At 48.1% G+C, this 25,459-nt stretch overlaps 1 protein-coding gene, 1 long non-coding RNA gene and 1 pseudogene across 5 annotated transcripts in view; 2 read left to right on the top strand and 1 right to left on the bottom strand.

Moving 5' to 3' along the window:
* The window catches only part of LOC139080631 (uncharacterized), a 36,428-nt gene extending 18,265 nt beyond the window's left edge, over positions 1-18,163 (bottom strand). Inside the window, exon 1 of one of the 4 annotated variants that reach the window (XR_011535284.1) lies at positions 17,744-18,163. This is a non-coding gene — a long non-coding RNA (uncharacterized lncRNA). Of the gene's footprint in view, positions 1-306; positions 768-17,689 lie in introns of those variants that run through there. The other 3 variants (XR_011535285.1, XR_011535286.1, XR_011535287.1) reach the window with 3 other exon arrangements.
* On the top strand, positions 795-11,416 carry RABIF (RAB interacting factor). Its single transcript, XM_070602241.1, has 3 exons — positions 795-1,085; positions 8,552-8,803; positions 9,682-11,416. The coding sequence occupies exons 1-2, from the start codon at positions 960-962 to the stop codon at positions 8,795-8,797; spliced, it is 372 nt and encodes a 123-aa protein (XP_070458342.1). The 5' UTR covers positions 795-959; the 3' UTR covers positions 8,798-8,803; positions 9,682-11,416.
* Positions 18,164-18,287: 124 nt separating the features above from the next.
* LOC103555112 (tubulin alpha-1C chain-like) lies at positions 18,288-24,557 on the top strand (annotated as a pseudogene).
* Positions 24,558-25,459: the final 902 nt, after the last annotated feature.

The following is a 25,459-nucleotide window of genomic DNA, read 5'->3' as shown; positions in this document are numbered from 1 at the left end:
CTATGTATCCTCAGGGTATAGCATGTTACCCAATTACCAAAAGTTGAATTAATGAAGGACAAAGAGGAAAAAGAAAAAAATGCAGATGGAGTGGCAGGTAGATTAGACACTACCTAATCAAGTGGCTTAGTTCCCTTCATATTCTGCTTCCCCTGCCATGTCAGGAAACCCATGGCCTGTTGGGTTAGAAGTAGTAAGCTAGGGGTCTACAGACTCATCAGATGGAATGAGAAAGTATAGTGTAAGGTGGTTTTAGAGCCATGCCTGGATCTACGGACCCTAGAAAGTAACCTTTCTGATCTTTACCTTTGTCATTGTGTCCTGGGGATAATAAGTGACGACACCATAAGGAAATTGTGATGATTCAACAGGTTTCTGAAGTGCTCCACATGCCACCTAATATATGGTCACTGTGATTAGAACAGAGACAGCAATAAAAGCTTCCAGGCCTCTTTTTCCGACACCAAAAGGGTACATGTCCTTCTAAGTAGTCGGCTATAGAAGAAGCTAATGTGGTCAAAACTTGCTGATGGGAGTGTGACCAGATCCCTTCATGGTGCCTCCAGGAATGTCCCCGTTCATTCCTGAACTGAATACAAATCTCGGGAAACTAAAGAGTTACAGTCAATTGTAATGACTTCTGTGCCCAGGGTTTAGTCAACAGTAAGGGGAGGCTAGTGACCAGGTGAGTACAGAGAGAGGATTTGTCACGTCCCAGGAAGTGACCCTGTCACAAAGCCAGGTTACACCTGGCGCTCAGGTTAGGCAAAGGAGGAGGGCGCTTGCGCAGTAGAGGCCGGAGCGGGGGAAGCGGGCGCCTGCGCAGGGGGCGTGTCCGGCCGCGCCGCGCCGCGCCGCGCCGCGCCCCACCTCTGAAGGCCGCGCCTGCGCAGTTCAGAAAGACTGAGCGGGCCGGCGCCTGCGCGGTGGTGGCCGAGGCTGCTGCACCGGTGGCAGTCATGGAGCCTGCGGAGCCGCTAAACGAGTTGGTGTCGGCCGAGGGCCGAAACCGGAAGGCGGTGCTGTGCCGACGTTGTGGCTCCCGGGTGCTGCAGCCGGGGACGGCTCTCTTCTCCCGCCGGCAGGTAGGCAGACAGGTTGGAGGCGGGTGACCGAGTGCCCGCGCCGCTGAGGAGTCCGGGTCCGTGAGGGGTCCCGGTCCGTGAGGGGGTCCTGGTCCCTGAGGGGCTCCCGGTCCGTGAGGGTTCCCGGTCTCTGAGAGGTCCCTGGTCCGTGAGGGGCTCCGGTCCGTGAGGGGTCCCGGTCCGTGAGGGGCTCCGGTCTGTGAGGGTCCCCGGGGTCCCGGTCCCTAAGGGGGTCCAGGTCCGTGAGGGGCTCCGGTCCCTGAGGGGGTCCCGGTCCCTGAGGGGTCCCTGTCCGTGAGGGGCTCCGGTCTGTGAGGTGTCCCTGGTCCGTGAGGGGGTCCCGGTCCGTGATGGGCTCCAGTCCGTGAGGGGCTCCGGTCCCGGAGGGGGTCCCGGTGCGTAAGGGGCCTGGTCCGTGAGGGGCTGCGGTCCGTGAGGGGCTCCGGTCTGTGAGGGTCCCCGGGGTCCCGGTCCCTAAGGGGGTCCAGGTCCGTGAGGGGCTCCGGTCCGTGAGGGGTCCCCGGTCCGTGAGGGGTCCCCGGTCCGTGAGGGGCCTGGTCTGTGAGGGGGTCCCCGGTCCGTGAGGGGCTCCGGTCCGTGAGGGGCCCGGTCCGTGAGGGGCTCCGGTCCGTGAGGGGTCCCCGGTCCGTGAAGGGGCTCGCGCCTGTGAGGTGTCTGGGTCCGTGAGGGGCCCCTTCCCGTGAGGGCTCTGAGCCCCACCGGGGCTGGCGTCCTGGGCCGGCTCTTGAGGCCCGCAGGTCTGAGCGCCTCTCCGGTAGCCCCGTTGCCAAATGGCGCCCGAGTTCCGCCTCCACCCGCCGCCAGTCCTCATTGCCAGGGTCCCTTCTGCCGGGCGCTGTCCGCTCCGAGAAGAGCCCCAGGAACAGCACGTGCAGTGTAGGGATGCGCCGGGGTAACTCCCGTATCACGCATGCCTAGCAAGTTCTGGGATCGAGTTTCCCAGGGGAATCCCATTGTCAGCGGGACAGCTCTGCAGCCCTGAAGATCCGGTGTGAAGGAAGTCTGCTGATTGTCTTCACCTTAGGGGTTCCCATCCCTTCCTACCACCGCCCCCCGCAAGACAGCTGAGAAAGCAGTGGTTTGGTAAGCTTTTCACCGGAGTGTAACGTGGCCCAGGAAGGTGTGAGGAGTACCCTCATTGCAACCCTGTCCCTCAAAATGCGCTCTGCCCTCATGACCTGTCCCGCTGGGAACTGGGTTTCCACGTAAGAATGCTAGGGTGGGCACAAACGTTAGGTCTGTGGCACGGTGCTGCTGGATCTAGTGAGTGGAAGCCAGGGATGCTGCCCGCATCCTACAAGGCACAGGACAGCCCCCCGCAGAGAGTTCTCCAGCCCAAATGTCAGGAGACCCAGATGGAGACGCCATGGCCGGAAGACCGCAAAGCGCTCTCCCACCCATGCTCCCTGCCGGCCCCATGAAATCATCTGTACTTAATGTTTATGCCCCTAGACTATGAGGCCTTGTGTCCTGTCCACTTCCGTATCTCCCACACCTGGACTGTGCGTATAAATAAGAACTGAGTAAATCCTTGGATTGAAATAAATTAATGAATAGAAGCTATGAGTCCGTGGATGGATGGATCAGTATGTTTAACTGGTACCATTGCTTCTCTGTTTGTGCAGCACGTGATCTGTGTTCTTTTCAAATCATATAAATGACGTCACACACAGTGTTCATACGCTCGCAGTAGGTACTTCTCAAATCTTACCTCAAGTTGTGGCAGAGGAAATTATAGTTCAGCGGAGTAGAGGTAGGTGAATAGCAGCATGATGTTTCATGGTTGTGAGGGAGACTGGGATATTTGAAGCACTGAAAAGTTCAACTTGGCCAGGACATAGAATGTCATAAAAGCAGCAAGAAATGAGGCCACTCACAGTTAAGGTGATGGGAATAGAGGAAGTGGGCTCAAGAGAGACTGAGCCAGGTGCCAGTCAGCTGTAGATAGGGTGGAGTGACCAGAGCTGACCGTGAAGGGTCGCAGAAACCTAAAAGGAACAGAGGTGTTGATGTGAAGATGTAGGAGTAATAATCTGGGGGCAAGGAGAACACTGGTTCCCATCTCCAGTATGTGGGCTATCAGCGTGGGCGGCACTGAGGAGCCAGTGGTTTTTTCTAACAAGAGCCTTGTTTCCATGAAGACAAAATAAAAAGGAAACAACAGTTTGTGAAGGTAGGAAAAGGAGGATGATGTTATAAATGAGAGTTGTTTGCTTTTTTATCTTTTTTGGAGGAGTGGAGTTGCAGCATGAGTAGGCAGTGGAAGATGGGCTCATGGGAGAGAAGTGTGGAGCAGTGTTCGGATAATATGAGAGCAGAGGACCTGAAGGCAGTAACCAAGAGCGGTTCCTGCTAAAACTAAACATGCTCTTAACATGTGACCCAGCAAGTGCACTCTGGGACCTTTATCCCAGGGGAAATGAAAGCTTATATTCACACAAAAACCTGTATGTGAATGTTCATTGTACCTTTGTTCATAATAGTCAAAAACTAAAAACAGCCCAGCTGTCCTTCACCAGATGACTGATTAAACAAACCGTGCTACAGCCGTACCGTGGAGTTAACTACTGATACACTCAACTTGGATGAATCTCCAGGGAATTATGCTGAGTGAAAAAAGCCAGTCCCAGAAGGTTTACTGTATGATTCCATTTGTATGACATTTCTGAAGTAACCAAGGGATAGGAATTATGGGGCTGGGGGTATTGGTGAGTGTGGTTATAAAATGTAACAGGAGAGGGCTGGCTTGGTGATGTAGTGGTTAAATTCACATGCTCTGCTTTGGCAGCCCGGGGTTCACTGGTTTGGATCCTGGGCAGGGACCTATGCACCGCTCATCAAGCTGTGCTGTGGTGGCATCCCACATACAAAAATGGGGGAAGATTGGCACTGATGTTAGCTCAACGCCAATCTTCCTCAACAAACAAAGGGTAACATGAAGGATCCTTGTGGTGATGGAGCTGTTCAATGTCTTGACTGTGGTGGTGGATACATGAACTTACACGGGATAAAATTGATAAAACTGTATAGAACTACATATACACACAAATGAGTACAAGTAAACTAAGAAAATCTGAATAAAATCTGGGTTGTATCCCTGTCGATATCCTGGTTGTGATGTTGTGCTATAGTTTTGCAAAATGTTACCATTAGGGGAAACTGGGTAAAGGGTACATGGAATTTCTGTATTATTTCTTTTTTTTTTTAAGATTTTTTTTTTCCTTTTTCTCCCCAAAGCCCCCCAGTACATAGTTGTATATTCTTCGTTGTGGGTCCTTCTAGTTGTGGCATGTGGGACGCTGCCTCAGCGTGGCTTGATGAGCAGTGCCATGTCCACGCCCAGGATTCGAACCAACGAAACACTGGGCCGCCTGCAGCGGAGCGCACGAACTTAACCACTCGGTCACGGGGCCAGCCCCTGTATTATTTCTTAATATAGAAATAATTATCGTTTATCTATATCTTTGTATTATTTCTTCACTATGTATGAACCTACAATTATCTCAATAAAACTTTAAAACTCATTTTAAAAATCAAGACATTATGCTAAGGAAATAGTCACACGCTGCATAATGATGGTTTGGTCAACAACAGATGGTATATATGACAGTGGTCCCATAACATCAGTACCATATAGCCTAGGTGCATAGTAGGGTACACCATCTAGGTTTGTGTAAGTACACTCTGTGCTGTTCACACAACAACCAAATCGCCTAAGGATGCATTTCCCAGAACGTGTCCACTTTGTTAAGTGACACGTGACTGTAAACCAGTCACAAAAAGACAAATACTGTATAATCCCACTTACATGAGGTTCCTAGAGTAGTCAAATTCATAGAAGCAGAAAATTAGAATGGTGGTTGCCAGGGGCTGGGGGGAGCGAGAAATGGGGAGTTTTTGTTTAATGGGTACAGAGTTTCAGTTTGGGAAGATGAAAAAGTTCTGGAGGTGAATGGTGGTGATGATTGCACAACAATGTGAATGCACTTAGTACCACTAAACTGTACACTTAAAAATGACGTAAGTGGTAAATTTTAAGTATAGTTTATCACAATAAAAAATCGGGGGCGGGGGCCTGGCCCAGTGGCACAGCGGTTAAGTTCGCACATTCCACTTCTTGGCGGCAGCCTGGGGTGCCCAGGTGAGGACATGGCATCGCTTGGCAAAAAGCCATGCTGTGGTAGGCGTCCCATGTATAAAGTAGAGAAAGATGGGCATGGATGTTAGCTCAGGGCCAGTCTTCCTCAACAAAAAGAGGAGGATTGGCGGCAGATGATAGCTCAGGATTAATCTTCCTCAAAAAAAAAATCAGGGATCAAAATGGAACATGCATCTCAGCTATGTTAGGCAGTATTGTTCTAGTTATCTATTGCTACATAACAAAAGCACCCCAAAACAGTGACTTAAAACATTAACATTTATTTTGCCTATCAATTTGGGGGTTGACTGGGCCTAGTTAGGCAGTTCTTATTCAGGGTCTTTTATGTGATAGCAGTCAGAGGGGTCATCTCAAAAGCTTTTTCACTCATCTTTGCCTGGGGACTGGGAAGACCCAAACACGTGAGCACTGGAACAGGCTTTGGGGGCCTCTCAGTCTTTCAGTGGATCTTTCCACATGGTCTCTCTGCATGGTGGCCTCAGGGTAGCTGGGGTTCTTACATAGAACCTGAAGGCTCCCAGAGCAAGTGTTCCAAGAGAAACTAGCAAAAGTGGCGTGGCCTTTTCTAACCTAGCCTGTCACTCCCACCACATGATATTCAGTATTACATTCATCGAGGCAGTCACAGTGGCCTGCCCAGGCTCAAGGGGAGAGGCAAGGACTCCACCTCTTGGTGGAAGGATTGTCAAAGAATTTGTGGACCTGTTTTAAAACCACCACAAGTACTCACTGAAGGGGGAAAATCATGAAAAAGTTACCAAGTTTACTCTGTAGTCTAACAGTTTTTATTCTCATCTATATTGTAGCATGCTTGCCAAGCTTCCCATAATGAGAATGTATTTTTACAAAGAGAAAGAAAACATTTTATTTTTAAAAGGGTACTGTTAACAGCTCTTGAAAAAAGGAAAAGGAGTTCCACTGAGACATCAATAGAATCTCACTGAGTTGTCATGTTCTACATATCTCTGAGGAGCCTGGCCAGGATTCAGGGTACTAGCTGGGGTCCTGACAGCAAAGTTAACCCTTCTGGTCAGGGATCTGACTGGCAACTTTGGCCCCCAACCGGGTTAGCTGCCTCAAATTAAATCTTAATTCTTGATTTCCACCCCAGTAGTCTTTCGAGACTGCTATATCCCCCATATTACCTAACCCTAGCAGTTGTGCTCGGCATGGCAGTGAATAGGTTGAGATCCATGCAGATACACATATACATGGTTATATATAGGTATAGTCTTGTGGGCCTTACTTATAGCATTTAAATAAAAGTGGGAATGTTGACAAATCGAGGGAACAGGACTCAGAATGATTCTTTGAATGAATGGTTAATAATAGTATTTCTCTTAAATCATTAATCAAGTGAGATTGCAGAGGTGGCGTTTTGCTCTTTAAATGGGAACAGTGCGAGGGAAGCTGGTGCTTTGTTGGATGCCTCCTGAAGGCTAATGCTTAAATAGTCTTTGATTTTCTTCCCTTCCATTTAGTTAAGATGTGACTTCACCCCTACAATGTAGGGGATAGGCCAGAAATAGTTTTAAGGAAATTTAGGCCCACAGAAAGTTACAGTTAGGACTGGAATCCAGGTTTCCTGGTTCCTGAATTTTGATTCCTAACTCCCTTTGCCTCTGCCTGTTCCCATTTTCCTTTAGGGTAAAACAAAGCATTAGGAACTCATTTTAAACATCAGATGAGGCAAAATGAGTGACTGGAATGATAATATAACAGGAGGAAGGACTATCTCATTTTGTGATGTCCTCAGATGACCTCTCAGGTGACAGCAAAGGGTAGAGCACAGACGTGTTTTAATAAGCCAAGGGTTTGGAGGACGGGGAGTAGAAATGTTCTGAATGGTGCTCCCTCCTCCGTATCAGGGATACGCTACTGACTACAGTATAGCCTGGAGTTCAGAAGTGCAAACTCCAGGGTATTTAATACACACTGGTAGCTCTTGTGGACTTCCTAACTGTAGCATTCAGGGAGAGGCTTACTCATCCCTACCAAAGCATTTACCTTTTTTGGACTAATGTCAGTCCAATTTCTAAAAGTTTTTTGCTTTTATTCTGATTGCCAATGCCAGACTAGCACACTGAGGCCATCCTGTTTTGTTAGAGTTTGGGGATGCATTAAACATGTATCGTAGGGTGGAAAATAAGTGTTTTGGTAGCAGCCATAATGATGAGGAGCAGAGGTGTAACAAGCTTTGCTGGCATTGTATTTACAGTAGTCTGGGGAAGCTAAAGGTGTGTGAACTAGCCATATGGAAGAAATTAAAGGGAGTGTGTGTGTGTCTGCGTGTGCTTTCATAGCAGCGTGGCAGTGCCAGAGGCTTTCTCCTAAACCTTGGGAAGCCATGTTAATTAGCGGGTACAAGGATCCTAATGATAATGCAAATTCTCAAACTAGATTTTCCTTTTTAATGTTCTTTTTATAAGGTAAATCTAGCATATTCATAACAATGGTGGAATATAGGAAAGCCAGATATTCTGTATTATTTTAACAAATATTTGAGTTCCTGCTCTATATCAGTTACTATTCTAGGCACTGGGGATATAGTAATGAACAAGAAAGATAAGCTCCCTGCTGTCCAGGGGCTGACATTCTAGTAGAAGGAGACCCATGGTAAATAAGTAAGCCAATAAATTAAGAAGATAATTTCAAAAAATGGTAAGTAAACATAAAGAAGGAGTGACATAAGGGAACTTTTGGGGGTGATGGGATATGTTCATTATCTTGATGGTAGTGGTTCATTGGTGCATACATGTGCCAAAATGTATCAAATTGTACACTTTGAATATGTGCAGTGAGTGTGTCAGTTATACCTCAGTAAAGCCATTTTAAAAATAAAAATACAGTGGGCAGTGTGGAAAGCTAACTCAGATTGTTTGGTTAGGGAAGACTTCCTGAGGAGGTTACAGTTGAGCTGTATATCAAGAAGGAGTTGGCCTTGCCACGATCTGAGGGCAGAGCAGACTTACTCAGTTTGAAGAAGGAGCATAAAGAGCTAGAGGGAGATTAGGAACAGATAGGGCCTTATAGGCCATGGTAAGGATAGCAATGAAGCCAAGTTACCACAGCAACCAAAGTTCTTCTTTCATGTCTCTTAAGAATCAGGGCATGGATCAGAGGTAGCAGAGAAGCCACCCAGCCTCCTAGTCTGTAACTTAATAATAGAGCTCCTCGTTTCGTTTTCATTCCGAGAAACTGCTAGGGTGAAGTGTAAGTATAAGTAGAATGGGGGTGATGATGTGATTGAGCCAGTTCAGCTTTTGTATTCTTTCTGCCACTACAGCTTTTTCTTCCCTCCATGAGAAAGAAGCCAGCTCTGGCTGATGGCAGCAATCCTGATGGCGATATCCTCCAGGAACACTGGCTGGTTGATGACATGTTCATCTTTGAGAACGTGGGCTTCACCAAGGACGTGGGCAACATCAAGTTTCTGGTCTGCGCGGACTGTGAAATTGGACCAATTGGCTGGCATTGCCTAGATGACAAGAAGAGTTTCTATGTGGCCTTGGAACGGGTTTCTCATGAGTAATTGAGGGTAGGAGGACTCAACTCCACCCCAACTGTAAAAGCTACTCTCCACAAGAACTGGCATTTAACGTGGTATAATTGTTCTGCTGCCACCTTCTCTGTACCAATATAAATTATGAGTATCAACATGTCCAGCTTAACATGCAGAGAGCTAACCCTGCTTCCTTAAAGCCTCAAGTGCATGCCTCTTGCTTAATTCACTTCGCATCACAATATTTCCTAATGTCCCCTTTTCCCCAGTTTTAGGACACTGGAATGCTTCCACAAATCTTTTCTCATCCCTAGCATTCTGCCCAGGTGCTCTCCTACCCAGGGGCTCCCTCATTTTTTGCTCTAAAAGAGCAATAATCAACCTTGTAGCCACAATGACACATGACAAGTGATGCTCATGTGCTGACAGTTGAAACCACCTTTATCTCTCTCTCATTCAAAAAGCATATAGTATCTGACAGTGACTTTGTTGTATGCTAACTTTATCTACCATAATTTATTTTTAAAAGTAAAGCATTTACAAACTTCACTATTTAAACTACTAATCAGAAACACATTACTTTGGACATAACTCTAATACCATGTTCGAGAGCCTCTACTCCAGATTGATAGTGATTTTTATTGTGAAGATGAACATGGCGCCTCTTCCATTCAGATCTCAATGTGTTTTCTCTTCATATTAGCTCCTTGCTGCTATAGCCAGTAAGTTGAAAATCAGATTTTCACCCCCATCTGGCAGCCACCCCAAGGAAAACTCAGCCCAGGCCATTTTCCCAGGATCTCTTGGAATCACAGTGGAGGATGTGGGATATCGGAGGGATAGGCCTTTGCCATATTATCTGCGAGTTTACAGGTTTGTCTGCTCTGGACCAATAACTCTTCCTTTATTCTTAGGAACAACTTCTTTAATGGACATTGTCATCATTCACTGAACCTTCTGGACATGGTCTTCACAGAGTTTGAGTTCAATTGGAATCTATACAATCCAGAATACAAACTTTCTATCCAGATGCCTCTATTTCTACAGCTGTGGGGTTGCTCTGGCCATTTGATATTAGCAAACTTCTTTAACCATTCAATATGATGTTCAGTTCTGCCATTTCTCTTCTGAAATGACTTACCATCTTAAAAGAAATCTGTATAACCAGGTTTCAGGTATCTCCCATCATCCCTACCTTTAAGAGTCAGGAGACCTAGAATTGAAATAAGGACTAAAAGGAGACCTTACAATCTGCAGTCCATTCTTTTGCATCTGTTTTCTGGTTGCCTCCTCATTCCTGTCCCCCAAACTTACTCCAAGGGCTCCCCAACTAAAGTACAGGCCTTGGGCATGATTTTATCACCCACCTACTGCCCTAGAAAGGTAGCTTCCCTTCCCCAGTCATAGCCTCAATGAGCTCTAGTAGAAAACAAGAGAACTGTTTTCCAGACAAATGCTCAGATGCCTATGATTATGGCATTTGCAGAAAAACAACCGAGAATTATCCACTAGGTCAGAAGAAACAAAATAGATGCCTCTCGGCATATGACCCCTCATTATAAGCCAAAACCTAGGCAAAGCATTTTTTTAAATTAGGCTTTGACTTTTCTTTCCTTTTTTAATCACAGAAATAGTACCCATTCATTGCAGATAAATATGAAAATGGGTGTAAAAGTTTTTTTAATCACCTGTATTACCACCATCCAGAGATTGCCAATGGTAATGTGGCATATATCCTCAATGTTTTTATATATATATATATATATAAATATGTATGGTTTTGTAAAACAAATATGAGATCATACTGTACTCTTTTATAACTTGCTTTTTCCATTTAACAGAATACTGACTTTTCATGTCAGTAGATTCATCTATGTACACCATTGTTTTTCGTATTCCATTGTATTTCTGTACAATAATTTAAACAATCCGCTATTAGATTGTCTCCAGTTTCCTATAAATAGTGTGATGTAATGTGCAACCTTCTAGTTAAATCGGTATACACATTCTTACCTATTTCCTTGGCATACATTATAATAATTAGAATTGCTGAGTATGCACATTTTCAAGGCTTTATTGTATTGACACGTATTCCTCAAAAACACCTGTGCTAATTTTCCCTCCTCCAGCAATGTACAAGAGAACTCATTTGTCTGAACCCTAACACTGGGTATTTATTATCATTAAAAGGACATTTTGGGGGCCAGTCCTGTGGCAGAGTGGTAAAGTTGATGCACTCTGCTTCAGTGGCCCATGTTTTTGCCGAATCGGCTCCAGGGCACAGACCTAGCATCACTCATCAAGCCATGCTGAGGCAGCATCCCACACAGCAGAACTAGAAGGACCTACAGCTAGAATATGCAACTATGTACTGGGGGCCTTTGGGGAGAAGAAGAAAAAAAAAGTTTGGCAACAGATGTTAGCTCAGGGCCAATCTAAAAAAAAAGCAAACATTTTGCTACTTTAATAGAAAAAAAAGTATCTCATTGTTTTAATTTGTATTTATTTCTAATGAAATTTTTATATACTTATTGGTTATTTGTATTTTTTTGAGAATTGCCAAACGTTATTGCCCCAGTAGCCAAAAATATCAATATTCTGCCTTCTCAGCTTGATTTGAAAGAAATAAAGGCATTTGAACAGAGGAAATTAGATTCCTGTGTGTCCTTGGGAAGAATATATAATTTGAAAAAGAGAGGAGAGCCGAAACCTGAAACTTAGGGTTTATCTTGAGGTCTGTCAACTACTAAATTAACCGCTTAGTGTCTGCTATAAAATGAGAATGTCATCTCTTCCTTCCCCTCACACAAAGGCTCTCAGTAAAGACTTGTGAATCAGTTAACTGCTATTTGCCATAGGTAGATGGACGTAACCCATGCTTGCTACTATGAGTATAGAAACCTGCAGTTTTTGTTGGGGAGAGCAATTGGTTTTTCCAAGGCCAAATTGTTTCTACAAAATTCTTTTTTAACACATAATCAAAGATGAACAGTGGTGTACTGACATTTTACATATTGTTACCATGTCAGGTATGAGGCTGCTCAAGTAACTCTAACAGAACTAATAAGACTTCTGCTCCTGGTAATGCAGAATGGCTAATTTGGATTGACCATCCCACTAATGGCAAATAGAAAGACTGGACAAAATATTTTAAAAATCCGAAGGCATCAGAGAGCTACCATGACTGAAGAATTACTGAACCAGGACCGGTGAGATGATGGAGGCCTTGGGAAGTGGGCTGAGTGTTATGGGCTACTGTTTTGGGGGCATTTGCCAAACTTGGAGGAGGCAGGTCAGAAAGCGGCTGATGGGTGATGTTGACAGCCTTCCAGAAGTAGGGGACAGGGCCTGTCAAAGGATCGTGGGCCTGATGCATGTCCCTCACTTTGGGTTGAGGCCCTCAGTCCTTTGCACCCCAGGATCAGGGATGAACTAGAAGTAGGAAAGTAGGAAAGCCTCTCAGGATTGCAGCTCAGCTTCCAGTGCTCTCAATCCTTGAAATTAGCTGACGGTCATCCCAAAGTGGTAGTTTCCCCAACCTCTTGGCATAAGCAAACAAAAACCCTTTCTAGAGGAAGATACCATCAGCCTAAATTTTGAGTTGTTTTTACAAACAATTTTGCTAAGTTGATATCCTGAATACAACAGAATGTAACCAAGCATATGAGACAAGATGACAAGAAAACTAGTAAAACTATAGTGGACACGTGCCCAGAGAGGCTGGAGACACTGGGGCTATCAGACAGAGCCTGTGAAATAACTGCTTGGTCTCTTCAAGGAGATGTACAAGTTTGGGGAAATTCAGCAGATACTTGGACATGTGAAAAACCAAGTGGACTCTAGAATTTAAAAAAAAACCAATCACCAAAATTAAGAATTCAGGAAGGTTTTTAACAGCAGATTAGACACAGCTGAAGAGAGAACTAGACAACTGGGAGCTAGGGATAACTTTAACAGTAGACTTGCAAGACCACCACACAAAACCTTACACAACATTACTGAGAGAAATACAAAAAGCAAACAAATTTATGGGGCCAGAAAACTACAGCTCACAGGACAAATCCATTCAAGCCAGCATCCAATTTGTTGAGATTCAGCAGCCTTCGAGTTAAGAATGGTTTTTACCTTTTTAAATGGTTATATAAGTATCTACATAGTATTGTCTCTTAGCCCACAAACCTGAAATATTTATTATCTGGCCCTTTAATAAAAAAGTTTAGGGGCTGGCTCTGTGGCCTAGTGGTTAAGTTCAGTGCACTCCACTTCAGTGGTCTGAGTTTGTGGGTTCGGATCCCTGGCATGGACCTACACCACTCGTCAGCCATGCAGTGGCGGGGACGCACATATAAAGTGGCGGGAGGTTGGCACAGATGCTAGTTCAGGGTCAATCTGCCTCAAGCAAAAGAAAAAAAAGTTTGCCAACTCCTAATATTGTAAAGGTGTCAACTTTTCCCCAAACTGATGTATAACTTTAATAAAATCCCAATCAAAAACCCAACAGTTTTTTTGTGAAATTCAACAAACCGATTCTAAAAGTTATATGAAAATGCAAAAGACTAAGAATAGCAAAGACAGTCATGGAGAAAAACAAGATGAGAGAACTTCTCTATTGGATAGACATTGTCGTTTGTCACGAGAACAGACAAATAGATGGAACAAAATAGCTCAGAAACAGACCCATGCATATGGATACTCGATTTATGCCAAAGGCGAGGGTAACGATTTGGACAGGGCATGAGGAGAGCTGCAATGTGGTAATGTTTTTTTTTTCTAATCTAGGTAGTGGTTATGTAATAAATTGTTAAGCTGTACATCTTTGGTGCACTTTTCTGAATATATATTTTCATAATAAAACAGTCTTTAAAAGAATGTAACCAACGGTCCTGTACAAAGCCCAGTTTACTAAACATCAGTTCTTCCCTTCAGTTGGATGACATTTCTTTTATAATATCTCATTTGAAAATTAAACCCTTGACTACTTCCTCACCTCTCAGGAAGGTAAATTCCATAAGCGTAGGGACCAAAACTCCTGTTTACTATTATACCCTTGGTGCTTGGCCCACTGTCTGCCACATTTTAATAGTCTGATAAATAATTGTTAAAGGAATTTAAAATAAACTCCAGTGAAAGCTATATCATTTTAATGGGACTAATTTAAAGTAGTTCATGCAGTTTTTTTTAATGGAGGGTTGAGTGAGCAATATTTCTGATGCAGAAATAGTGGGTTAGAAATTAGGTATGGCACTTTTTTCCAATGCCTTTTGACAAAGACAGTGAAAACAGATGTGGTACGCAGACTCATGCAGAGAGTACGTCAATGTGGCCATTACCGTGGCTAAGTCTTCAGAGGGCAAGAAGATGAAGGTGCTAACTTCAGCAGTGCCAATTTTTCATTTGTAACCAAGGTTTTCTTTTGTTTGGGAGAACTGAATTCTGGAATATGTGTCTGACTGTCAGAATGTAGGGTTGTGGCAGAAGTGTCCACCAAATTCACTTCAAGTCTTTTGAAAATTTGAATGCATTTTGCCTCATATAGAAACAATGTTATCCATGATGAGTAGTTTGTAGCCTATGACACAAAACTAAGTGTACCCAAAGCATAACATTATAATAAATGATTCTCATTTTGGATGCCAGGAACAAGTCCTCTGCTACAATTAGAACAGGGTCACTCTCCAGATCTGGTGACCCCAGACAGATTCTATTTCAGATTGGGGCCAGGATGAACTGTGACCTGGGGAAACGAGTGAGGAGATAGAATGTGGGCAGGGGAGACTTGTGGCCCTAAGGAGGTAAGGGGAGAGTGATAACTCTCACGGGCTTATACATTTAACCCCCCTTGGTCCTGAATGGCCTCTATGAGACATGAAATAGGGATTGGGTGGAAATGGGGGTTTCATCCTAGGGAGCAGTTGCCCCAGTCAAAGGGGAGGTGAATTTCAAGACAAGACAATATGGAAAGAGAGTGAGTTCATGAAGTCACCCTACTTGGGCAACTGAACTAAGATGACCATCAGTTGTAAGTAATTCAGTCAACTGAAAGCCAGCTGCTGCCTGTACAGTCTTGGCACTGGCTCAAGAATGAATAGCCAGGCACAGCCCTGATGTCTCCCTGTTTAACCTGATTCTCCACCACTGAATGAACAGGATATTCTTGTTCCCACAAAGCCTCTCCATCTCCTTTTGCCCCTCCCTTGCCCAGACTCCCTGTGGTTGTCATTCAGTTCAGTGTCATTTAACTGCCGTGCAGTGGGGAGGCTGGGGAGAGAGCACGTATATACGAAAGGAGACAGGCTTATCAGGATTCTTTAGATTGCTTGAAAACTAGAGTTGCCCATGGGCTTTTCCCTCTGAACCGTGGAATATTTAAAATTCCTGAAGAGCTGTATGAAAATGGTGTGTCTGTAATGGCACTGAAGTAGAGATCAGTGGGGTGATATAGAGAAAAGGAGGAGGAAAAGTTAGAGACAAAAATCTCAACTTGGGAACCAGCCCTGATGGCCTAGTCGTTAAAGTTCGGCGCTCTCACCACTTCGTGGCATGGGTTCGTTTCTTGGTTGTCAAAAGACACCACCCGTCTGTCAGGTGCTAGGCTGTCGCAGCGGCTCACACAGAGCTAGAAGGACTTACAACTAGAATATACGACCATGCTCTGGGACTTTGGGGAGGGGCAAAAATCTACATCTAAATCTAAGCAGTCTAGATCATAGAAATCTACCTTGTAACAGGACTAATTTTAATTGGTGTGAGGTAAAGAAGCATAGTGTCAAGAAGGGGTTTGTGTAATTTCCACAAATAAGACTGAAGATGTCACTGTTCCAAACGTGTTCATAACCCCCCTGGGTTAGAGGCGACTCTATTCAGTAGAGGGATGGAAGGACGTTTTTAACTGTCAGAGTCTGCCTACCAGAAGGTAGAATGAATGCCTAGAAAGGTGAGCAAGGGAGAGACGATGGTGTTGAATTTATGACTTTTGAGTTTATGGCCACGTAGCTTCATTTTAATCGCTGATATGCCCACCTTCGGCAGGATCTAACATTTGAGTTGTTTTGCTTGGGGCAGTGACAGACAATGAATAACCATGTCTTAGCTTTGTATAGACAAGAGTTTTCAAAGTACTTACTTGAATGTTCACCCACACATTCTCACCTTATCCCTAGACCAGAGGCATCCACATAAAACCCAAGAGTTGAGACCAAAGAACACTTTTCAGAATTTGAAGTTAACCTTTGCACCCTGGACTTAAACTACCCGAGCCACCAGAACAAGCATTTAGTTTCAAAATGTTCCAGGATTCTTTAGAATAACATGTCTAGAGTCTTGTGGAAAAACAGTTGCAGAAATCCAGGGGCCAGCTGGTCTGATGTCACACTGGCAAGTGACACAGTAACTTTGAGTCTTCCTGGGTTCTGTCAGCAGAAGGTCATTACAGGGGCTGGCCCCGTGGCCAAGTAGTTAAGCTCGCGTGCTCCACTTTGGTGGCCCAGGGTTTCACCGGTGCGGATCCTGGGTGTGGACATGGCACCACCACTCCACAGGCCATGCTGAGGCGGCATCCCATATAGCACAACCAGAGGGACCTACAACTAGAATATACAACTACATACTGGGGGGCTTTGGGGAGAAGAAGAAGAAGAAGAAAAAAAAAAAAAGGAAGATTGGCAACAGATGTTAGCTCAGGTGCCAATCTTTTTTTTTTTTAAAGATTTTATTTTTCCTTTTTCTCCCCAAAGCCCCCTAGTACATAGTTGTATATTCTTCGTTGTGGGTCCTTCTAGTTGTGGTATGTGGGACGCTGCCTCAGCATGGCTTGATGAGCAGTGCCATGTCCACGCCCAGGATTCGAACCAACGAAACACTGGGCCGCCCGCAGCGGAGCACGGGAACTTAACCACTCGGCCACAGGGCCAGCACCCCTTTTTTTGTTGTTTGTTTGGGGGTTTTTTGTTTTTGTTTTTTTTTTTTGAGGAAGATAGCCCTCAGCTAACTACTGCCAGTCCTCCTCTTTTTGCTGAGGAAGCCTGGCCCTGAGCTAACATCCGTGCCCATCTTCCTCTACTTTATATGTGGGACACCTACCACAGCATGGCTGCCAAGCGGTGCCACGTCCGCACCCGGGATCCGAACCAGCAAACCCCGGGCCGCCGAGAAGCGCAACATGCGAACTTAACCGCTATGCCACTGGGCCGGCCCCTCAGGTGCCAATCTTTGAAAAAAAAAAAGAAGAAGAAGAAGAAAGTCACCACAGCTGCAGACTTTCCTAAGGCAACAATTCAAGTCTCCAAGTCTGACCCACATAAACTGGGTGCAGACATCTTTCCCCTGGGAAGTGAGACTAGGAAGTGACAGATGCTTTGGGTTCCTCTGGAATGTGCTGGTCAAATATTAAGGGTAATCTTTGTGGGGTATGCAATCATTTGATAAAACCCAACGCCAGGGCCTGCCTGGTGGTGTAGTGGTTCAGTGTGAACGGTCTGCTTTGGCTGCCCAGGATTCGGGGGTTCAGATCCCAGGCGTGGACCTACACACCACTCATCAAGCATGCTGTGGCAGTGGCCCACATACAAAATAGAGGAAGACTAGCACAGATGATAGCTCAGGGACAATCTTCCTCCCCCCAAAAATTTTAAAAAACCAAAACCAAAAAAAACCCACAAACACCAATTAACCCTCCCAAACTAGGAAATGGGCTAATTTGTTACACTTAGTTTCATAGAAGTAAAACCTCATCTCAGACAGCTAACAAACAGCCTGGGGAGAGGGCAAATGTGTGCATGCCCTTTAGCATGGAAAAACACAAGCCACCACTGGAAAAAAATATATACACAAGTAACATGTACATACTGCCTAAAATGCTACTGTGATCACATCACTGCTCCGACAAAAACCCTCAAGGACGCCCCGCACAGCCAGCGGAATTACCTGCAAACTCTTCAGAGTAACATTCAAGGCCCCACGCTGCTTCCCCATCCTCACCCCACAAGTCGTCTCCAGCCTGCGTCAGCCAGCCTGGGCCCCGGCTCTTGCGGCAATCTGCCACCCGAACTGGATGTACTGCCCCCGGCAGAGAGGGGGTAGACTCAGTCGGCCGCACCTGCAGCGCCTCGCCCATTTCGTCCCGGCACCTGGCTCTCCTCACAGCATCCTTCCTTCTCAGGCGCTTGCCGAGCTCCTCTGCGCCGCCCGCCCGGGTTTACGCACTTTCGAACCAAGTCCGCGGTGTTGCGGGTGTAGAGACCTAAGACAAATGGTGTCTCCCCAAAAGCTTCAGCCTCTCAGAGGCAGCACGCGCCCCGACAGAGTAGAAGACGGCCTGGCGGGCGGGGAGGACCCGCGTCCCCGAGGCTTTCGCCCGGGGTGGTATTACCAACTCCCCACAGCCTGGCCGCCCAGCGCGGGGCGGGGAGGGGCTCGGGGGGCCTGGACCAGTGAGAGGACGCGGAGGGCGGTCCCTCGGCCGGGCCCAGAGGGAGCCCCGCTGGGAGGCGTGGCCAGCAGCTCGGCGGGTATACTGCCGGCATCAGCAGCCGGCTCCGGGAGGGCTGGCGTTGCGGGAGGCCTTCCACCTGTCGGAGCGGCCATGGTGAGGTGGCGCTGGGGGCCCGAGGAGCCCACGGAGAGGGGGCTGCGCGGAAGGGCCGGGGGCGCGCAAGCACGGCTTTCCTGCGCCCCTTCTCTGCGAGAGGCGGGTGTGAGCTCGAATACTTCCGAGCTCCTGGCAGCGCGCGCTGGACAGAGGGACACACTGGACAGAGGTGCGCGCTGGACAGAGGCGCACACTGGACAGAGGGACACATTGGACAGAGGCGCACACTGGACAGAGGCGCTCGCTGGACAGAGGCATGTGGGGCACGGTCGGGGCGGCCGAGCCTCAGCCCAGCTGGGGAGCGCCCTGCGTCCGGGACCAAGAGGCGCCCACGCAGGACGCGGCACCTGGGATGGTTAGGAAATCAGGCAGGTTTCTCCACTTGATTGGTTTTCTCTGGTTCCTGCCCCCGAAGACCTAGGCTTAGCCCACTTTGTTCTCAAGCCCTGAATAAATGAAAAGACACTAAGAGCCTGGAGGTAGTTTGGCTTAAAGTGTGGTAAGGCCTGGAAGGGGAACCCAGTCCTCTGGGTTTCAGTCCAGGTCACGCTTGCACTGCTAGGCTTCAGCCTCCAAGGAGGAAGGATAAAGGGTGCTCCCAGGGAAGGTTCTTCTAGCCCCCACCTCCCTCCTCACACCAGTCCCTGCTCTGCTTCTGCCAACAGCGTGAGTGTCTTTCCATCCACGTGGGCCAGGCTGGGGCGCAGATGGGCAATGCCTGCTGGGAGCTCTACTGCCTGGAGCACAGCATCCAGCCAGATGGCATCATGCTCAGTGGCCAGGCGCTGGGGGGCAGCGAGGACAACTTCAGCACCTTTTTTAGTGAAACATGGGCTGGCGAGTGTGTTCCCCGGGCTGTCTTTGTAGACTTGGAGCCAACTGCGATAAGTGAGTGGGTGGTGGTGGGGTTCCCTACCCCCAGCCCCAAAGTCAGTGGGAAGCTTTGCTTAGGGGAAGAGCTCCTGGAATGTGGGCAATCCCCTGCTAGAAACAACCCTGCCAACTGTGGCTTTTGTCCAGACTCTCTTCAAGGGGAGACCCTGGGGTCTTCCTGTGCTGAGGGGGAGATTAGTCAAACAACTCTGCCCAGAAACTGCCAGATTTTTGAGTCAGGCGTCAGACCTGGAATGAAAGACTGCAGAAAAGAGTGGATATAAAAGCAAAAACTTTAAACTTCCTTTTCCCTATCCTCAGACTCTTGAGGAAAACGTTACCTAAGGAACTGGGGCCCCCAGCTCAGCCTTACCTGCAGTGGGCACCCTGAGAGGATGTAGACTTGTGTCAACCTGGCTGTTGCTGGCTCCCAGGGTGGGCGAAGGTGGGGGGGACCTCTCTGCTTCCAAATCTCCTCAGTTTCCTGTTCCTGAAAACTTTACACGCCACCCCCCCCCCATCTTTTGAGGACATTTTTGTAGCTGTGGACGAGCGTTTTCTACATTAGTGAATGTTCTGATCCCAGTGAAAAGTCAGGTGAGATTCCCACAAACACCTCTCAGCTTCTCACCAAGCAGAGCGAAGTGGCTACGGTAAGAGGAAAGGAAAGGATTACTAAAGGGCCCTGGCTTCCCCACCCAGGCCCGGTTAGGACTGGGCTTCAGACGGCGCCTCTGGAATGCAGGGCCCCCTCAGCCCTGTGTGCGCTTCCACCCAGGGGTGCTTAGCAGCCTAGGTCCTGGCACCTGCGTCTTCGTGGGGAGGAGACCAGCGTCTCACCTTTGCCCTCTTTCTTCCCCTCGAGATGCCGTGAGAACTGGTACTCACAGGTGGCTCTTCCACCCGGAGCAGCTGATATCTGGCAAGGAAGATGCTGCCAACAACTATGCCCGAGGCCACTACTCTGTGGGGAAGGAGATCATTGACGTGGTGCTGGAGCAAGTCCGAACACTGGTGAGTGGACGAGTGTCCTCAGTGCCTGCAGGAGATCAGTGCGTCCTTGACCTCCTTCCCTGGCCTGGGAGGCTGGACCTTCGTGGAGGAAAGGGAAACCGAAGGCCTGTGGCTGAGGCCGGGGCTGATGGTGTCCCCGGGGTTCCTCCGGCCTGTCTGTCCACCAGGCTTCCTCTAGGCGGAGCTGTGTGTCCTGGGGGTGGGTCTAGGGTTAGAAGCCTAACTAACCTGCTCTGAGTCTGCCCTGAGTCTGTGAACTTGGCCTTCTCCCTGCTGGGTCCTCACTGTGCTGGGCCTGCTAGTCTGAGCCAAGCCTCCTCTGAGCCTTGGTCCATCTCCAGCCCCAGCAGGTGGGAGGAAGCTGCCTCTGCGACTCCGGGCTCCTATAGCTCTTAGGCTCCAGTGGGAGAGGCTCCTGCATAGCCCAGTTTCCCCATCCCTTGCCTGAGGCGCTGAGAACCAGGAGGGAGGCCAGCGAGGAGCAGCCAGCACTTGGGCACTGGTGCTCTAGAGGGAGTGTGCAGACGTACTCTCTGCTGCTCAGTGGAGACCAAGGACTTGCGGGTGACCTGAGGAACGAACAGGAGTCTGTGAAAAGAAAACAAAGCACCCCTAGGCTTAGACTTTCTTTCTTTTAATGCTTTTTGGTGAGGAAGATTGGTCCTGAGCTAACATCTGTTGCCAGCCTTCTTTCTTTTTCCCTCCTCAAAGCCCCAGTGCACAGCTGTGTATCCTAGTTGTAGGTCATTCTAGTCCTTCTGTGTGGGACGCTGCCACAGCACGGCTTGATGAGCGACACGTAGATCTGCGCCCAGGATCTGAACCAGTGAACCCGTGGCCACTGAAGCAGAGAGGACGAACTTAATCACTCTGCCATGGGGCTGGCCCATTAGACTTTCTTAATAGGAAGTTTTGGGGGTTTTTTAGTTATCAATTTGCATAAAGCCTGCTTTGCTTTTTTAAAAATTTATTTTTGAGATATTGACAGGCAACATTATATTAGTTGCAGGTGTACAATGTCGTGATTCGGTACATGTATATATTGCGGATGAGTGGAAAACTTTTGTATTGTCCCTACCATGTGTCTGGCATAGAAGGATGCTTTTCTAGTCCAAGGAACGGCTACGTCAGAGTCACCGAGGGTGCTTGTGAAACCTGCAGTTCCTGGATTCCAGTCCGAGCTGGGGCCTCGGAATCTGTGTATTCAGCAGGGTACCACCACCACTGCTGCCCCCACTCCACTCTCCTGCAACTGGGGGCAAAGCTGCAAAACTGAGAGGGCCCCAATCTCTGACTATGAATCCTCCGTCCCACCTGACCCTCATCTCCCTGCCTCCCACCCCCCTTCACAGACTCGGCGCTGCCCTTCTGGGTCATCTTTCTCCCAAGAACAACAAGCCCTTGTAGGTATTGTCTTCTCGCCTCTATGGAGGTGCAGCAGAGGAGCATGAGAACTTTCCGGAGTGATGGAAATGTCTGTATCTTGATTGGTTTGGTGGCTTTATAGGTACATACACTTCCCATTCATTGTACCTGGAACAAAATGTATGCACTTAAGCATAAATCATGCTTCAAAGTGTTTTTGTAAATACAGGAGTGAATACAGCTGTACTTAGGTTACAGTAGCTTCCAGACGGACAAGTGTTGTCGGGAGAGGAGGGCCGGGCAGGGGATATGCCATCCGCATCCTTAGCAGTGTCATCTCCCACCCCAGGCAGACCAGTGCACCGGGCTGCAGGGCTTCCTCATCTTCAACAGCACCGGGGGTGGCACCGGCTCCAGCTTCACCTCCCCGCTCACGGAGCGGCTTTCTGTTGAATATGGCAAGAAGTCCAAATTGCAGTTTCCTATCTACCCAGCCCCCCCGAGTGTCCACAGCGGTTGGAGAGCCCTACAACTCTGTCCTGACCACTCACGCCACCATGGAGCACTTGAACTCTGTCTTCATAGTGGACAACGAGGCCATCTATGATATCTGCTGTCACAACCTGGACGTCAAGCGCCCGAACAACACCAACCTCACTGGCTCATCAGCCAGATTGTGTCCTCCATCACCGCCTCCCTGCGTTTTCACGGGGCCCTCAACGTGGACCTCACTGAGTTCCAGACCAGTCTGGTGCCCTTCCCTCGTGTCCACTTTCCCTTGGTGACCTACGCACCGGTCATCTCAGCCGAGAAGGCCTGCCGCGAGCAACATTCAGTGACGGAGATCACCAACGCCTGCTTTGAACCCAGCAATCAGATGGTCAAGTGTGACCCTCGCTGTGGCAGGTACATGGCCTGCTGCCTGCTCTACCATGGCGATGTGGTGCCCAAGGACGTGAACGCCGCCATTACCGCCATCAAGACCAAGCACACCGTCCAGTTTGTGAACTGGTGTCCCACAGGTTTCAAGGCAAGTTGGGGGTAGAGGGAGGATTAGCATGTGGCCTGTGTACCCACTGGGAGGAGAGATTCCTGTGGAGCTTCAGGCATGAAAGAAAGTGTGCTCGGGCTGGGGCAAGTCGGGCCCTTCACAGTGTTCAAGACTGTCTTCAACTAATAGGTCTCAACCTGTCTAGACCCCAGGCCTTTGGCCTGTGAGCCAGGGCCGAGTCTATTGGAAAGCTTTCCTTGGTGAAAGGAAGAGCATGTTTTGTCTCTTAGCCTGGCAAATAGGCATTTCCTCTGCTTCTGGTCATTTGGGGGCCTTGCCCTCATCATTCACATGTGCAGGACAAACCCACTTATTATGGCTCCTGCCCAGCAGGAAGTGCTTTTGGAAGCACAGAAAGGCCTACATTCAAATACTGAGCAAGATACGGCTCAGAAAGAAGGGCTGTGAATGCAGCTCTTCCTTTAGAAGTCATGGGGAAGAGCTTGTTGAAGCCCCATCCCCTTACCAGTTCACATTACCAGAGGGTCCTTTAAGTTTTATGGCTTTTGTTCCAGGGTGAGACTGGAAAGATTAAAGGTGACAGACGTGGCATTTAAAGAAACATATACAGCTTTCCTGTTACATACAGCCCTGTGACACTGCGTGGACAGGACCTCAACGGGAGGGGAGGCAGGGCCCCTGGCCACAAGATATTAGCCACTTGCTAGTAGTGGCGAGTTGTCCTGTAGCCCAGAACCAAACACAGGTCGGATGTGTGGGAGGCTCCATGTTAGGAAAGGTTTAGCTGCTCAAAGGAAGAGCAGGCTGCCTTCAGGAAGTGTTAAGGGGAAGGTGACTATTTTTTTCTTAAACGCTGAATGTGAAACGTATTTATGTATTCTGAATAGAGCGAAATTTAAAGTAGGTTAAGTTTAGATCCAATTGGATACTTTCACAAGGTTTTATATTTTTTAAACTATTAATGTTCTAAACTACAGGAAAGTGGGGAGACTAGTACAATTGTTTGACACCACAAACCCACTGCCGGGAGTCAACATCAAACTCTGTTTCCTTTATTTTCGCTTGACTGACCCATTTGAGCTCACTTATAGCTATTATATAACACAGAAATCCATTTTTGTGCCTAGCAGAATTAATAACTTCCCCAAAATAAGAGTACCTAGTAGTATTCAAACTTTCCCAGTTGCAACAAATGTTTTTTATAGTCAGTTTTTCAAAATCAGGGTATAATCAAGGATGAGGCGTTATATTTGTCTCTTACATCTTTTAATGTAAAACCATTCACCCTTTTGCTGGATTGTGACTTTGAAGGGACTAGTCTCATTGTGTTGACTGTCCCACATCCCGGATTGGTCTGTTTCCTTGTGGTGGTGACCTCGTTCCTCCATCCCCGTGTTTCTGGCGGACTGGCAAGTGTCAAACACAGGCCATGCCCCTCACCAGTTGTGGGGAGCCTCGTGCAGACCCTTCCAGGGAGCACAGGACCGGCTGCTTACATTACTAGCTGTTGCTTCTTAGGTTGGCATCAACTCCCGGCCCCCCACAGTGGTGCCTGGGGGAGACCTGGCCGAGGGGCGGCAGGCGGTCTGCATGCTGAGTAGCTCAACAGCCGTCGCCGAGTCCTGGGCCCGCCTCCACCACAAGTTCGACTTCATGTACGCCAAGCCGACGTTCGTTCACTGGTATGTGGGCGAGGGCATGGAGGAGGCGGAGTTCTCCGAGGCCCGAGAGGACCTGGCTGTTTTGGAAAAGGATTATGAAGAAGTGGATGCAGAGTGTTTACATGGTGAGGACGAGAGTGAGGAGTTCTAGGGGTTCCTGGAACCGGCCCCACCCTTTCTCTCTCCCCAGTTTTGTATTTCTCATTCCACTGTTTCCCTGACCCTGCAAATACAAGTGGTTTTGCAAGTGACGTGGAGCCCAGACCAGGCAGTGGGCCTTCTCCAACCTTGCCAACTTTCTAGTCGTTCTTCTAAGTTCAGGGCTGGGGTGGCCTCCTCCAGTGATTCCCGCAGGGGATGAGGGGTTGACATGGCTATCTTGTGTGAGCAGACCACCCTGTCAACCATTCAGGGGCTTGGGACCTGGGCTGAGGGGCTCTGAATTCATGTGGAGTTCCCTATGGACCCCCTTATCAGCAGCCCGTCTCCAGAACAGGCAGCCCTCCTAGTGGTCCTGTGAAAGCTTCGGGAAGTTTCTCTGCCCCTAACATTCTGGGAAGAAACCCTGTCTCAGTTTCCATGCCAGGGCAGCATCAGGCATTTTTACCTGTCCTCCCTCCTCACGGCCAACAGAGGGCAGTGCATGTTGAAGCCGCGTGAATTCACAGGCCAGGTAGCTGCTGCCATCTCACAACTGAGGGCTCTACCCGGAGGCCTTATAAAGGCACAGGGTCCCAGAACCAGGATTGCAAAAGACAGGGGTCTTTAGCCTGGGGCTATGAACATCTGAAATAGTTTTTAAAGTGCCTATGAGCCTTTTAGGCAAGAAGATCTGTATCTTTTATTCTCAAAGGCGTCCCTGATGAGAAAGTAACCATTGTGCTAGGATCTGGCCACACCTGGTCATAGATAAGTGTAGTAGCCAGTGAAAGGGCTGAACTGGATGCCCCTTCTGGCACCGCCCAGTCCAAGGAGGCTTCTCCTCCAGGTGCTTGAAAAGCCCCCTCATGGGGGCCAGCCCGTGGCCGAGTGGTTAAGTTCGCGCACTCTGCTTCGGCAGCCTGGGGTTTCGCCAGTTCGGATCCTGGGTGCGGACATGGCACAGCTCAAGCCATGCTGAGGCTGCATCCCACGTGCCACAACTAGAAGGACCCACCACTAAAAAAAATATGCAACTATGT

This window comes from Equus przewalskii, chromosome 31 (genome assembly GCF_037783145.1).
Source record: "Equus przewalskii isolate Varuska chromosome 31, EquPr2, whole genome shotgun sequence".
In the NCBI taxonomy this organism is placed as follows: domain Eukaryota; kingdom Metazoa; phylum Chordata; class Mammalia; order Perissodactyla; family Equidae; genus Equus; species Equus przewalskii.
The sequence above is the reverse complement of the archived record's forward strand: the minus strand, read 5'-3'. Positions and strand labels throughout refer to the sequence as shown.